The sequence below is a fragment of the Anthonomus grandis genome, chromosome 22 (assembly GCF_022605725.1).
Source record: "Anthonomus grandis grandis chromosome 22, icAntGran1.3, whole genome shotgun sequence".
Taxonomy (NCBI): domain Eukaryota; kingdom Metazoa; phylum Arthropoda; class Insecta; order Coleoptera; family Curculionidae; genus Anthonomus; species Anthonomus grandis.
In genome coordinates, this window is record NC_065567.1 from 23,437,113 (window position 1) to 23,454,904 (window position 17,792).

Below are 17,792 nucleotides of genomic sequence, written 5' to 3' on the forward strand. Positions count from 1 at the left end.
TAGGTGAGTCGCTGTTATTAACTTTGAATATTGTGAATTTGTCTAAGTATTAAATGTTGTATAGTAAATGTTTTGATTGGAATAAACACTTTGGATATATTAGTTTAGTTAAGCTTTAATTTTTTTTTCTTTAAGTGTATATTAGATACTTAGATAATAAATGCGGTAGATACAGGGTTACTATACCTACCAAAATTATAATTATAATTATTATGTTACAGTTATATAATTATAAAGTTATGCAATTACTTTTAAAAAAGTCAATATTCTCATTATTTAAGGATCCCAAAGGATTGTATAAAAATAAAGAAATTAGTTAGCCTATAGTAAGCAAAGTAATATTTTTCCAACATTTCTGAATGAATTCCAGGATAGTACTCGCTTTTTTTATATTTTTTGTTTAGCAAAAAAAAACTACATAGATATATTAAACATAAAAAAAAATTTAATACGTAATATAGAGAAATTGTTAATAGTGGTTCCATTGCATTTACGAATAACAGCAATCGGTGGTATTATTAAAATCAATCATAATATTTATTTAGCAAAAAAGTTATTGGTTGATTGAAAGATGTATAGGAAAAAAACATTTTTTTAATTTTTTAAAAATATTTAGGAAATTGAAAGATTTTTCCAAGTTTCCTAAAAAATTGCTATGGAAAGCGAATGAATTTTATAAATTTCTGAACAATTCCCAGAAAAACAAACGATTTTCCTAATTTTTGAAAAATTGTTGTTACTGTACCTACCAAAATTAAAATTATAATTATCATTTACGTATCGCAAAGCATCGTAAGAAAATAAAGAAACTTTTAGATTTTAAATATATGTCGTATCCAATTAAGTTATGCAATAACATTTAAAAAAATCAATATTCTAATTATTTAAGGATCCCAAAGGATTTTATAAAAATAAAGAAACTTTTTTATGGCCAATTTTGTTTGCGTTTTGATCCCACTGTGCGCCCCCAACCCATTCGCACCCAAAAGACCGAAGAACGCTCGCGCGTATAAAGCAAGTAGGTGAAACTGCACGGAGCCGCAGTGGCAGCAGTAAAGTAGTCAGTCGGTAGTCGGTTGCGATCTGTTGAGCAGGAAAAGGTAAGCAGCAGGCAAGAGGGTAAGCAGGATGGCACGGCCGATGCTTGCGTCGCCTCATCCTCTCCTCTTAGTCCTCGTTTTTTTAACGGTGGTCGCAGCCTTCCCTAACGCCGTTATGGCCATCGATCTAAGCCGACTCTATGGTCACATTAGCTCTAAACGTGGTAAGTTTCTGTTAAAACTTTTTTTTTTATTTTATAAAATCTCACTTTTTATGTTAAGCGCATTTTTTGATCACGCACTCTATATGGTTTTTGTAGTTAAATCTATAAGGGTGAAATATTGCCGACGTAGGAGAACCTGTTGAATTCTGTTGTCATTGCAATGGTCTGCCTGGAATATTAATGTGCTTATGTTTCCTTACAAGGCATTCGTGACTTGATCTTAAAATTTGTTTTCCTTAATGAATATTTTAAAATCTCTATATCATGCCCATTGATAATATATTTGATCAAACTATATTTTCTTTTGTGATGCCTACTAAACCCCCATATAGTGCATTTAATATGATCCCAGCAGTTTGTTTGCTTAAACTAAATAATTGCTTTTGCCGTCCGATCAATAGCAAAAGAGTTTGCTTAGGATCCTCGTATATATACTGTTTCCGTTGCTTCCGTTTCCCACACAGTCATGCTCTCCGGATTTATAGCTCTGTTAATCTTAGTAAATTGTCGTTAAATTAGAATAAGCAGTACACCTAACTAATTAATTTAGTTTTAGTTGGCCAATTTAATTAAGCAACACATGAAATGAATGGAATAATTACGGGGTTACCACTTTATTAAGCCAAGCACATTGTCACTAAATCATATCCACTTAAGTTATGCCTTAATTTAAAAATACCCAGGTTTTTTTTCTTTAACAGATATAAGATGGATTTTTAAATTAGGCTGTTTTAAGTACTCTTCGCTGATTATAAAAAACTCTTTTGGGAAATAGAAACAGCTTGGATAAAATAAAATATTCAGCTGAAATATTCAGTAGGATTTTACAGAAGTACATTAATATAATATTATTGTTATAATTATATTACGTTTTTTATATATTTGTTTAAAGTCAAACATAATAAAAAATATCGACTAAAAGTAGCGTCATTAGTAAGTAGCGTAGATGGAGTTTGCAGGTTTAGGACCAAGAAATCAAAAACTTCCTTTTTTGAAAAGGTGCCGACGTTTATTACGTCTTTTTCAAGGCTCTTTACCGTGAAGAAGCTTTTTTGTCATTTGCATATATACTAATGGCAAAAGAACAATATATGTAGATGGGCATATATGTGATTATACTTTTAACAAACATAACATAAATCACACATAATAGACAATAATTTTTTTTTATACTTTTATACTTACCACAGATTAACTAAGATAAACTAACTCAGTTCATGTGTGGTTCTTGACCGCGTTCGTTTATTTGTAAATATATATGTATATCGTAGAAGTTATAGTGATGTAAAGTATAAAAAAAAGTTATTGTCTATCATGTGTGATTTATGTTATGTTTGTTCAAAGTATATTCACATATGTGCCCATCTACATATATTGTTCCATTGCCTTAGTATTTATGCAAACGACAAAAAAGCTTCTTCACAGTAAAGAGCCTTGAAAAAGACGTAAATAAACGTCGAATGGTTGGCATCTTTTCAAAAAAAGAAGTTTTTGATTCAGCACTAAATTTAATATAAAATGTTAAATTTAGTGCAAATTTGACCAGTAATGACTATGGCAAAAAAGAATGAAAGTGATAATTACAATTTTTTAATGAAGCAAATGAAATTTGATATCCAAAAATCAAAATTTATATATTTTAAGTAGATTTCGCTCAAAGGACCACAATGCACTAGATAACTTTGTAAAATAAGATTTGATCTAAAGTTAAGATAAAAACGAACATTTAATAAAGTAACATAAGGTGCTATACTGATAAGAAAAGTACACGCGCACCTTTAGTTAGCCTATAGCAAGCAAAGTAATATTTTTTCAGGATGGTACTCGCTTTTTTTATATTTTTTTTATTTAGCAAAAAAAGCTACATAGATATATTGAACATAAAAAAAAAATAATTTAATACATAATATAGAGAAATTGTTAATCGTGGTTCCATTGCATTCACGAATAACAGCAATCGATGGTAATATTAAAATCAATCGTAATATTTATTAAGCAAAAAAAATATTGATGGATGAAGTTAAAAGATTTTTCCAAGTTTCCTATAAAAATGCTATGGAAAGCGAATGAATTTTATAAATTTCTGAATAATTGTCAGAAAAACAAACGATTTTCCAAGTTTTTGAAAAAGTGCCAAAGAAAGCAAGTTAATTTTTCAATAAAATTTTTAACCCTTACCTCGAATTCTTTCAATATAGTAAAAAGGAAATTTATGTCTATGCGATAATTTGCACCCATAAAAAATAAATGTAAATTTTAAATTTAACCATATTTGAATTTTAATGAATTTTTTAATCAAAAGTAACGAAAATTTACGAAGCAAATATTTTAACTACACAGAACTCAATCCCCTATAATAAATTAATGGATTTCCACTTAATAAGTCCAAGCCCTTTGGCAATAAAGTAAATCCATTTCAGTTATGCTTTAATTTAAAAAGACCAAGAAAAAACCTTTTAGGAATCTTGGAAATTATCTTTTCAATATTTTTAAATTAAATAATAATAGACGTATTTTGAAATTAAACAGTTTTATTATTTTAAGCATCCCAGCTACTTCTGAGACTTCTTCACATTTATTCTGATTATAAAAGGCTCCCTTGGGAATTTAAACCAGCTGGGATAAAATAAAACATTGATTTCAAATATTCTTTATCGAATCCATATTTAAAATATATCATGATTTTACAGAAAGAATATAATCTAAATTTCAACTTATGATAGTCAATATGCGAGACCAGGCACATATTAAAAAAGTATAGGTCGTATCCGATTAAGTTATGCGGTAGTTAGCACTCATGAAAAATAAATTTGAAATTAAACCATATTGGAATTTTAATGAATATTTTTTAAACGAACGAAAATTGACGAAGCAAATATATTAATTAACCAGCACTAAATCCACTTAATAATTCTAAGTATTTTGGCAATAAATCAAATCCACTTAAGTTATGCCTTAATTTAAGAGCAAGAAAAGGACTTCAGGAACTACTTGGAACTTTTCTTTTCAATCTTTTTAAACGTATTTTTTAATTAAACATTTTTATTATTTCAAGCATCCCAGCTTCTTCTTTAATATAAAAAAAGCTCACTTGGGAAACAAAACTAGCTTATATAAAATAAAATATCAAATGCATATTTTATACCTGTATTTATAATATATCACGATTTGGAGACGGAAGTAAATATAAATGAGATAATAATGTATTATAATCATTATGCCAGACCAGACACATGATAAACAATTATAGGTGGTATCCAATTAAATTATGCAATAGTTTGCATTGGAACAAATATTTTATGAAAACCGAACAATAAACGTAAATTTCAATTTGAGCCAGATTGTTATTCGAATTTTAATGAGGTTTTTAAAACAAACAAAAATTTAGCTTTTAGTGAAAAGAATGTTTTTTTCTATTGAATATAACTCATAAAAATAATAAAGTAAACAGAATTATTTTTGCTTCAACGCTCTTCAAAATAAAAAAAATTATAACAATTGAATTATAATCATATTAAAATTGTGTTTACTAGACTAATAGCAGGTTTATTTTATGACCTGTTTCAATGCTAAAAACTCAACTACCCCAAACTTAATCCCTTAAAATAATTTAAATAACTAAATTTCCACTTAATAAGTTAAAGCACTTTGGCAATAAATCAGATCCATTTAAGTTATGCTTTAAAAGAAAGAGCCTTTTAAGAATTCTATTTAACATTTTTAAATTAAATAATAACAAACGTTTTTTTAAATTAAACCTTTTTATTATTTTAGCATCTCAGCTTCCTCTAAGTCTTCTTTACATTCATTCTGAATATAAAAAGTGCTCTCTTGGGAAATAAGACCAGCTTGGATAAAATAAAACATTTATCTCAAATATTCAGTATTAAATCCATATTTTATATCTATATTTAAAATATAACACGATTTTGCAGAAGGAAGTAAATATAAATTAAATAATATTGTATTATAATCATTATGCCAGACCAGACACATGATAAATAAATATAAGTCGTATCCAGTTAAATTAATGTAAATTTCAAATTGAGCCACATTGTTATTCAAATTTAAATAAAGTTTTCAAAACAAATGAGAATTGTAAGCTTTGAGTATTTTTTTAATATTAAACATAACTCAATATTATATTTATTTAATACAATTTATAAAGCACACGTCATTATTTTTGCCTCAGTGCTTTTCAAAATAACGGAAAATTAATCGTAATATTATTGAAATGGTGTTTCCTAAGGCAAATAGCAGGTTTTTCTTATGACCTGTTTTAATACCAATAAAGATAAATATTTATTCCCAGTAATAATCAATAACCATTATTTTGAACCCAATGACCTTTTTAATAATGTTTGTTTTATTGAATAACTCCCATTACGAGCATTATTATCAGGTGTTACAGAAACCAATCTGATGATTTGAAAATTAAAACAATTGGGCACTTTTGAATGCTAAGATGATTAAACCTTTAAGCCTCGAAAAATGTTTAATCTTAATTTACTCCATGAAACCCTTGGAAAGTCCTTGGGGTGATGATGATCCCTTTTGTAAACGTGCCTAATTAAAACGCCCATGTTAGATGATCTTATTATACAAAATAAGCAAAACCACAAAGAATACAAGTGGATCTTTTACCCTCTTCTTTACTCCTCTCCATTTCCGCTCTCTTTTTCTCTTCGGTTATTTACACCCCTAACACTTGTTGGGTGTCTGCATCAACAGTTGTGTCGCAGTGTTCGATCGATATCGTAATATTTTCTTTCGTTCTATTTTTCCCCATATTTGTATTATTTTTTTTAAAGGCGTGCTCTTATCGGATTGAAATTAGCAATAATGATAATGATAACAAATAATAAATAACCAAGATAAAAACAATTACTAAGTGAATAATGGACTTTTGCATCCCTAACCATTTTTCTTACTTAGATGCGCCTGTTTTCACTGTAATTGGTTTATGATCCCATATGTAATTTTTTACTTAAAAACCCTATAAAAACAGTAGCTTCGGGTTGCATGCAGACAGGTTACATAAAAATAAATGATTTTTATTAAATGCAAGGGTCTAGTCCATTACGGAATTAAATACCGATTATATAGGGTGCATGCGACTAGGTAATTGAATTTTATTTTTTTATTAATTTAACAGTAAATAAACTTAAGTACGTTCCTGTATAAAGCATTTTATTAATGATTTTAATAATGCAATATAGATACTAAAAAATGGGTCAAATTAATCGTATCCATTTAAGTTATGCTTATATTTAACAAAGTATAAGAAATCTAGGAATATCAAAGTATAAGGATTTAGGAAAATTTACAGTAAAATTATATAAATATTGCAGATCTAAAATGAAAATGTGTCAACCTGGTATTGACTCTAAGATTTTTATGATTTTAATCTCTTATCACTTTATATTTAACTCATTATAAGACGCTAAATATTAATACTACTCTAAAATTTCGCACATTTTTTAACCCTTAGAAATTAGCTGACGTAATTCCCTTTTGCCCTATTTTTAATAATCCAACGTGTCATAACCGACCAGTTAGTATTTTTCGATCTTTATGCAAAATTCTTGAAAGATTTGTATTATGATTTATATCATGAGTTTATATTAAATCAACGATTTGGAATTATTAGTCTGTCCAGAAAGCTGTTCCTCAGAGGTCAATTTTGCGTTCACTTTTATTTTCCACATATACATGTGACTTTTATAGTTATTTAGTTGTCATTTCAATAACATGCGGCTGACATTCAAATTTATTTCTCATTTCCTAGGTTTAACGTAAACGACTTTGCGGCATATATTAACTTTGATCTTTTAATCATTTCTAAAATATATAAAGCTCACAAACTCGTTTTTAATAATCCTGAATCTAAGCTACTGTTAATGATAATTTCGAAATTAAAGTTGGCGAAAATAAGGCATGATGAAGTGCTTATTTAAAACTAAAATTATTATACATACACAAAAATGTCTATTCCACCAATAATAAGTTAAGGTTATGCGATTCTTTAGTTTTATCTACTTTTTCTTAATGTAATGTATTCTACTGACCTACGCGTAATCAAAGCTTATATTGTTTATGAATTGACGAAATGTTCATAATTTTAAAGTTAAATGTTATAAAAAATTAGCTAAATATAAGAACCAAGAAATATATGTTTGTTTTCACTTTTTTTTTGTTTTAGTTCAAAGGTTAGTAATGTAAAATAATAATAAACTTATTGGTAATTAACAAGGATTTTTTTTCCCAAAAATTTCGATTATTTTAGGGTGAAATCAGGGTTCAAAGAAATGGTCACAAATGACCATTTTCGACTTTTTTTTAATGCCTTCTAATTAGTTACGTTCTTCAAAATAAACAGTTTTTCTAAATAAAAAAAAAACTATGAATTCCTAGCAAGAAATTAGCTAAAAATGAATATCATGTCAATGAGTACAGCGTTTCTAATGGGTTTAGAATTTTTGTCTTAAATTTTGCTACAATGGTAGGAAATTTAACCATGTGATTAAATCTAAAAGAAAAGTATCTAGTGCATCTTTTTACCAAATTATATTTGCAAACTGCAATAGCATTGACATTCGTAAAAACAAGACTTCTAAGTTTCCAAAATCGTTTAGCTATAATGCGGTAAAACTTTTAGTGCTTTCTAAGGACTTTCTAAAGGGTTTGTAATAGTGAATCTGGATATTTACTTGACATCTTTATTTTTTTTTTCTAATATTTATCTTCGCCTTGTACTGTTTTTTAGATTAGATCTTCATCATTTTATTTTAAATTATAAATATTATTTTATGTTGAACTTTTAGATGGAGTAGCTGTGCTAGATCTCGTCGTTAGATTAAGTCATTCTATGTAATTTTTTAATTGAAAAAGCGTTTACTATTATTATTATTATTATTATTATTATTAAATTGATTTTTCAAGAAAAAAATTTAAATTTAAAAAATCAAACTCATTACGAATTGAAATATTTAAATTATTTATTGGCAAATATAAACAATAATAGAAGCTTAAAAAGGTATCTAAATTAAGAAAATATGTGCACATATTTCCAAAAAATATTTTATTAAATAGCCGAAAGTCATATCCGTTTAAGTTATGCATTTATAAGAAACCTAAAATCTAAAATAATAAATTACTTCTTGAAAGCTGTTTACTAACATCTGAAATTGTAACTAGTAATCCATAAATAATCGGTACTAAGATTTGTTAGCAATTTTTAACACAATTTTTATTTTTTATTTTAAAAATATACATTTTGCGTTAAAATTTCCGTAATATATATTAAACAAAAATTAAACATTAGAAGGAATCAGTTAAAGGCCAATAAATGGGTGCAAATCCTAGCCATATAAGTTATGCATTAGCAAAAGTAAAAAACGTGAAAAATATTTTCAATTATACCATTAGATACCTCGACATTATGCTGGGTAAACATCTAAAATGAGATAAGCACGTTACTTACTTAAATGAAAAAATTCGACTGAATTAAACTGAATTGTTTCTAAATTTATAGGGATCCTTGGTGGAATAAAAATAGCTAGATACTGTATTATCATTTGGAGCATTTTATATAATTCTAGTCTGAGAAAACTATATATTTATCAAGCTGTTGTTTTAAAAATTTGTTTTCTGAAAATAGCATTTTAAATGTACGAAAACTGTCTCTGAAATCCATATGTCAACTGCATATTAAATAATACTTTAAAAATGGATCATTCCCTTCAAGAAAATATCATAGTTCCATTTATATCGTCTTCTTCTTCCAACAATTTATCACTTATCTTTTCAACAAACTTCCAGATAAGCTCAGAGAAATTCAAGAGGAAAATCAAGTGCTATAAGTTCCAACTTACTTTTGACACATTATTACCTAATCCCATTGACGTTTGACATATTTTTCATTTAAGGGGAAAATCTAAAGTAAAATAAAAATCATAACAAATCATGTACACAGATTGGTCTTGTATGTCCAAACAAGAAAATTCTTCATATAATCTTTTTTTTCTCATATATTTGTTTTATATATTTTGTAAGTTAATATAGTTTATATTATATAATTGTGAATAAACGTATAGCATGTTTTAAGATTTAAGGGATATTAAGCTTTCAAGCCTTTTATCTTGAGGTATATTAAATTAATATATTGCATTTAAGGTATGTCCATCTGTGAGTTTATAGGATTTATATAGTCTAATATTTAAACTACTTAATAAATAAATGGAAAATATAAATAATTATTTAACATTAAATAATGCATTAACAGCTATTTAGTGACTGGTCAATTTTTGGTTTCCTTAACATATTTAAACGTATTTTTTTTTATATTTCAAATTTTATTATAGGAAAGTTAAAAAATTCAAAAGTAAATAATATAAAATAAAATAAACCTTTGAAATGAGATATATGAAATCAAATAGATGGGTGCAAATCATATCCATTTAAGTTATGCATTAGTCAAACATTTAAAAAGGTAAAAGATGAGTACCTTATAAGTTTTTTAATATTTATATTTGATTATTACATTTTATAAAAATGGGTCCTAAATAAACGCAAGTACTTTCTAAAAGAAAACGCCGTTAAAAGTGTTAAAATCCTAAAATACGCAATAATGAAGAATTCTTGGCTTCCATCTAATAAACGAGCTGCTGCAGGTAAACAAGCCATTCTAAAAGTAATTTCAGTCGCTAAATTGCAAGCGAAATTAAAACTTCTGAAAGAAAATTAGAAGTTTATTCACGCCAGTACCTAACCTTATAAGCTCGCTTTTGTTTGAGTTGAGGATTTAATAGCGTCTTTTCAAAATTGAAACGCTTTGAACCTATGTGTATTATATTACGTAAAATAACTAATTATTAAGTTTTATTTTAGGTGATGCATGTCACCCTTATGAACCCTTTAAATGTCCTGGAGATGGAAATTGCATATCAATTCAGTATTTGTGTGATGGAGCACCCGATTGCCTTGATGGATACGACGAGGATTCCAGGCAAGTGATTAATTATATAGATGAACTTCTAGTTGATGCGTAGTAATTAATTTTAATATTTTGTAATTTGATCGTAATTTATTGCTGTGGTGTAGCAGGGTATAGAATTGATAGCATCCTGTTCACATTAATTTTGTGTATTACAATCAGTCAAAAAAAATAGTAGTTTATTTAACATGTAGTTAACATTTTAAGGTTATGTACAGCAGCAAAACGTCCTCCAGTAGAAGAAACTGGAAGTTTCCTAAAGTCGCTTCTAGCCAGCCATGGACCGAATTATTTGGAGAAATTATTTGGTAGTAAGGCAAGAGATGCCCTTAAGCCACTTGGTGGCGTTGATAAAGTTGCTATCGCTTTATCAGGTAATAATATAATTGTCTATAAATGTTTCATGACTCGTAGCAAATTATTATTTGATAGTTCAGCCATTAAAAGGCCATATATTTAGATCATAAATCGTTGTTTACGATTTTTCCAACAAGGTATAAAATTGCCGAGTTTTATTGATATTAGCTTGAAATTTTTATTGTAATCGGTAAAGATTAATTAATGAATACTTTGTGCTTTAGCTGTAATAATTAATTGAAGATAGGCTGCAAAACAAGCGAACTTTAGAGTGCCAGAAAATCTAATTGCGATTTAATTAGGGGTAGTTTTGTAAACAGAACCACTTGACTGATTCTGTTTTCAAAAGAAAGAAAAAAGATTGATTACATGATTTACATATCTAGTATTTAAAGTCACTTACTAGACCTCACATATTTGAAGAAATTCTTTTGAAAAATCACGGTTTTTCATTCATACTATCCAATCGAATAATGCTGTTTTTATACTGAATATTAAATATATATTTTCTGTAAAATCATTGTTTTTTATCATAAAAACCCTTACCCCCCCCACCCACCCCAAATATTTGCCTAGTAAGAAACTCTTTTGAAAAATCCCGTTTTTCGTCCATAATATCCAATTTAATAGCACTGTTTTTGCATTCAATAATTATTAATATATATATATAAATAATTATATCAAATTTTAATAAACAAACTGTGTTATTAGATTAGATATTTATGACGTAACCAGCTGTTATTCATGCGTATTATTTTGGATAACAATGATTTTTGAAAACAATTTCTTACTGGTAAGTTGTATGGGGTGGGTGGGGGGGTAAGGGTATAGTTAATGAAAAACTATTGTTTTGCAGAAAATAATTGCCTGAGAGAAAAATGCTTTTTAAAAACATTATAAGTGATAAAAAATTTATAGTTTTAGTATCTATACTTTTCTCACATAATCATCAGGTAATCGATAAACGTTAATTAATGAAAACTTTGTGCTTTAGCTGTATTAATTAATTAAAGCTAGGCTGCGAAACAAGCGAACGTTAGTCCCAGAAAATCTAATTGCGATTGAACCAGGGATATGTAAAATCGATGAAAAAGCGAAGCTGCTTATTAATATGCTTATCATTTGAACTTCACCGGTTCAGCTCTTACATGGGGTAAAAATCCAGAAAATTTGCTCAGGCTCTTTTTTAACCTATTTAACTTAATCTAATATAAATGAATAGTTAAGGAGATTTACTTGGACTAAAGCAGCATAAATTTAACGTATGTAAGTACATAGAAAAGATTTCAAAAAGTTCCCTTTTTCTTTGTCATCTTATTTATTAAGTTTGGTTTGGCCCTGTCAAAGTTTTCCCTAATATCATTTAAAGAAACTTTTCCGTTCCTGGCTGTATGTCAGCACGAAGAGAAATCGGGATTTCGTGAGAAAGTTTTAATGTTTTCTTGAAAGTCGACTACAGGCGTCATAATATGAATATTTAAATGATTGCCAGCATAATTAACACATTTATGCATTTTGAGGTTATTTTTTACATCTTTTATATATTTCAAATTATTTTTCTTTCAGTTTTTTAAAAGTTTTTTTTATACCTTAGTCCGGACAATTAATGGCGTTAATTCTTACATTTTACAAAATGCAGGAATTTGTCTTCTTTAGAGCTTGTTGCATTTTTGTTCTGTTCCATTCTTTCATGAGTTCAAAATAATCGTGCATATCATCCAGGAATTTAAGGTAATTTTTATGTCTGTATCTAGTAATTGAATTTTTTCTTCATTTCTACTAAAGTCTAAATACAAATTTGTTCTTCCTCATTTGCCAGATATTAGCATATGAGCAATTTTACAAACTAAACATAAATTTATAGACTGGTCAGCTGAAACAGCAGGTCGATTATTGCCTTCTGATATTCCCGGTCATCCTACCGACTGCTCTAACAAAACTTATATACATTATTCCACATTATTACATTTTATTCCGGGTTTTACTTAAATACCTGGAAGAGTTAAAATTGTATGTCTTCCAGGCACTTCAAGCCAGTATTTACATATTATAGGCGATTGTTGTTCTATCCAGATTTTACTTGAGTGCCTAGAAGAATTTTTTCTTTATTTCTTTTAGGCAACTGAAGCCATTTTATATGCATTGTCAGTGCATTAATCGGATATTTCCGGTTATCCTACCGACTGCTCCATATACTGGTAGGAATAATTTCTTACTTATATTTAATACAAGGAATTCACTGGAAAATCAAAAAAGAAATTGAAAAAGCAAAATACAGGACCAGTTGACATCTATTTTTAATTCGTTGCCAAAAATGCGAGGAATACAGAATTATTAGATTAGTGCGTAACACTCTAAGATGATTTCTTCGGATAGATCATGGACGAATATTTATATATTTATTGAATTGGAGGAATTTAGAGGTCAACTTCAATTTAGTTTTAATAAAGAACTAAGTACAAAAGGCTGTATTCGCTGTATAAGTTTCTCAATGTACATTACAGTTTTTATTTATTCAAAGATGCAGAGATGTCAGAACAGAACAGAAACAGAACCAGTTCACTGATTCTGTTTACTAAAGAGAGAAAAAAGGATTTGCATATATAGTTTTCAAACTTGATTACTACACCTCAAAGATTTGTTAAAATTCTTCTGAAAAATCGCTGTTTTTCGTCATATTATCCAATCTAATAACGCTATTTTTATACTAAATATTTGTATATAAAATTATATCAAATTTAAATAAACAGTGTTGGAATAGAAATATTAGATATATTTTTTCTGCAAAAATATTGTTTTTCATCATCACAACCCTTACCCCCCCACCCACCCCAAGCATTTTTCCAATAAGAAATTCTTTTGAAAAATCACTGTTTTTCGTCCATAATATCCAATCTATAGCACTGTTTATGTATTAAATATTTATTAATATACATATATATAATTATATTAAATTTAAGTAAACAAACTGTGTTATTAGATTAGATATTAACGACGAAACCAGCTGTTATTCATGCGTATTATTTTGTAAAACAATGATTTTTAAAAACAATTTCTTACTGGTAAGTTGTGTGGGGTGGGTGGGGGGGTAAGGGTGAGGTTAATCAAAAAACGATTTTCTTGAAGAAAATAATTGCCTGAGAAAAAAATGCTTTTTAAGAAAATTATAGGTGACAAAAAAATCTATAGTTTTTGTATCTATAATTTTCTCATATAACCTTAAGGTTTTTGAGTAAAACGTGAAAAAACCCTATTTTATTTCTCGAAAGGAAACTTGTTCCTAATTGTAAAATAGTTACAATACATTTTTATAAATTGACGATTGATTGATAGTTTCATAAACTGTTTTGAAAGATAACAAATAATTCTGTTGTAACTTACTTTAGAATTAAGAACAAGTCTTAAACGCAGATGACAGATTAGAAAAGATAAGTATATCTTCTTATATTTTTAAATTAATTTAATTTTATTTTATTTACCTTGATAACGGTAGTAGATATAAATACCGAAACATTAGTTCAAATTAGGTATTTTTCTTAATTAAATAGGTTGTTTTCATTCTTTTCAATGTCAATAATCATAATAAAATTAGGTAAGATATTAACAAGAAGAAACGAGCTCAGAGACCAATAAATCAAAACTGCTATACCTCAAGCAAATTATTGTATTTAGGATTCATTGAATTTATATTAAATTAAATATAATGAAAGATGGTTAAAGATTTAAATTCATATTTCTTTTAAATATTTGAATAAGCCTATTTTCTCCTTTTTTTATTATTTGAGATAGTATTTTCTAAATTGATTTTTATTTTAAGTGAAGTAATACCCAACAAATAAGTAGTTTATATCTAGAGGAGCGATATAAATTTATGCTCCATTACCTTTAGCAATTTTTGAATTATCTGTATATATTCGTCAGAGTGATTTCTTAATTCTCATTTAAACAGGTTTTCATTACTCATCACATACTCACTAAATAAAGGGTATTTAACTAATGTGCTTTGTAAGGATCTTAAATAGTCAAACTGTGAAAAATCAATATTAACTCTAACATTGGGTAAAACCCTTGATAGGCTTTACAAAGGGGTGAAGATTGTATAAGTCGCTAATATTTATTGGTGATAAGTGAATTTGCAATCTATGTGGCCTATAGGCATGTGTCTTGCAAGAATATTCAAATTGCTGGCACACGTTACTCCCTGAAATGTGTGCCAACAACTTTTTTCAAAAGATCATTTGATCAACTAGCACCCAACTATTTTTATCTCAAGAAGTTACCGCACACAAAACGAAATAAATCCGTAATTTTAAAATCAACAGCAACTATCAAAAGACCAAAAAAGTCAAAAAAAGAGTCACGTTTACCAAACAAGTGTTCTTATTCTAATATCTCGTTTCAGAATCTCAAACGATTGAAGACTTCGGAGCAGCACTTCACTTAATGCGATCCGACCTGGAGCATCTGCGCTCCGTATTCATGGCAGTAGAAAACGGGGATTTAGGAATGCTGAAATCCCTCGGGATTAAAGACTCCGAACTGGGAGACGTGAAGTTTTTCCTGGAGAAGTTGGTTAATACCGGATTTCTGGATTGAGGTTGGCCTGACCCTGCTGCTGAAGTTGTTGTTTATGCCCATCCCCAACCTCACATGCCTTTGAGCAAACACTTTTACTCCTACCTCCCTTATTAAAAGAAGCAATTTTCGGTTCGTTAGTAAATGTAATAAATTGTTTTCATGATTATGAAAGTGATTTATTGCAAATTGTAACAGTTCAGGCAGTGACCAGTTTAGTTGGGCACCAAAAACAGACAGCTGGAGTGAACTTGGGCTAAGACTGTTGTACATTTTTTGAGCCAATTGCAGGGTAAGGAAATAAAGAAAACTGTACACTATAATTATCTGCTTTGGTGGAGCAACAATATTATTGGTCACAGACCTTTCTCTCTCTTTCTCCCCCTAACTCCTTGTCAGCAGCAGTGTCAGTTTTAAGATTTCCGTCCCTTTATTTTTGAAATTTTTGAAGGGATTCACCCCTCGTAACTTAATTGTTAATAACATAAATTAGGTTTAGGTATAAACATATCAGACGTCAAATGTGGCAAATATCCAATGTCACATTTACGGCAAGTATCGATAAACATATCATACGTACGTGTTAAAAAGCATATCACTTATTTATACATAATATAAAATATAATATATTATTACTTACTCGTGTATTTTTGGATTTTTGTCTTCTATTGATAGGTTTTTCTTAGAAGATATTTTTGACAAAAAGGTTTTTTAGAATCGAACTTAGACTGTAGCAGGACGCTCGACGAGCATATATAGATCAATAGAAGACTACATTTTATTGATTCTTTATAGGTAATCAATCGAAGTATAGATGTTATTTATGTGTCATTTAATCTTTGACTCCCAATACAATTACTGTGGCACAATAAAGCACTTTATTGCACCCTTAGAATTAAATCTATATTAATAAATTAAATAACAGTCCATGACTAAATCTTTCTTAAATAAGGTCAAACAAGCTGCAAAGATCTATACAGGGTATTCTGAGGTCACTTTTATAAAGATTCTCAAAAGCTTCATAAAGAGTTTGTAAAAAACCTGTATAGTATTACTTTTATTAACGTTAAAGCTTATGCAAGTAATATTTTTTGACCTTATTATATACAAAGTGCCGCATTTTATGAAGATAAAAAAGCCAATTTAACCATAGATTTTGATCAATTAATTGGAATTAATTATATTTACTCAAAACCAAACCTCTATATACGTTTTAAACCAGTAATAAAAAATGATTTACACTGATTAATCTAATTTGGCTTTAGATTCTTGTTGGGCGCCAAAAAGTTGCCACTGGCTAGAAAACATATATCTGAAATGATTTTAGTTATATCTATGGTTAAAACTTGGCAAACCTACTAAACATTTCAAGATTCTTCCTGGATTTGAGGCACTCACGACTGAGAAAAAAACGTCTAAATCAATAGGTTAAGTGAATACTAAAAAAGTATTTGTTGAAAACGGTGCAGGTCAGCAATTCCCCTTAGTTTTCCCTCTGACCCGTTGATAAAGAACAAAGAAACATTCGATGCCAAGAAAAAATAACATGGATGTATTGCACCAATATTTAGGGCCTAAGATTCCTATAATAGTCTGGCTAGATTCTGTATTTTTGTGATCGATGTCAATATTTTAATTATTGAGTCAAGACACGTCATTCGCCGAGATAACGACCTGATATATTAACACCCGATGGCGAATGGGGTGTGCTTGCCTCGAAATTTTTAACCAGAGCACAATCATACTAATGTGTACCGCACTAAATGTGAAATTAGTCTTGAAAGAATATACATTATTTATCTTTGTAAAAGTATTATATCTATATGTATTTTGAATTCTATTTGTATAGGTTAAAAGATTCTTAAGGGAGCTTTTAGCAACCCTCTAAAAATATATTTTTTCAATTAACCTAAAAAAAAACAATCGGCCTGGACACATTTAATCAGAATTTTTATTATGTGCCTAATCATTTTCTTTTGTATAACATTATTATAGGTTGATTAAAGAAGAACCCTTTAGGTCTGTACTTTTACTTCACGGGGGTGTCTTAAGCTGCTTTTAAGACTGATCATTTGTCAAGATAACGACCTTTACCATCTTCATGACACCTGACCTTTCTGAACCTTTTACACCCTTTTGACGTAAACTTTTACGACAGACCTAAGGGGGGCTTTTATTTACGCTAAAGTTATGTTTGGATGCCCCTCTTTATTCATCTTTTAGACGACCAGTTTTTGTATTAAGTACCTATATACATACATATCACACAATTTTGTAACTTTGTAAGTACTGATATTAAAGAAAAAAATATTATTATGTATAGGCCAGTTTAGTTAAGACTTGGGTTCTGTCGTGATTAGAATTCGGGTTTTGAATGAATGGGTCAAAAATAATTTATTATAAAGTGAATTTTCTTATAATAATAAACGTAATTCAGAAAACGTAAGGTTTTTGTTTTATTTATTTAAGGTGATCACATGTACGGCATTCATTTGGATGTATTGTACAGTAAGTCCTAGTGAGTAAAGAAAGAAAGCCATAGGAGAGTTAACCATTCTTTGACAGGTGTTAAAGGCAATTGCTTTCAATATAGTAGGATAA

At 28.5% G+C, this 17,792-nt stretch overlaps 1 protein-coding gene across 1 annotated transcript; it reads left to right on the forward strand.

Moving 5' to 3' along the window:
• Positions 1–1,030: 1,030 nt before the first annotated feature.
• On the forward strand, positions 1,031–17,637 carry LOC126748973 (IDLSRF-like peptide). The gene is made up of 4 exons (XM_050458539.1): positions 1,031–1,264; positions 10,154–10,271; positions 10,467–10,633; positions 15,019–17,637. The coding sequence occupies exons 1-4, from the start codon at positions 1,129–1,131 to the stop codon at positions 15,210–15,212; spliced, it is 615 nt and encodes a 204-aa protein (XP_050314496.1). The 5' UTR covers positions 1,031–1,128; the 3' UTR covers positions 15,213–17,637.
• Positions 17,638–17,792: the final 155 nt, after the last annotated feature.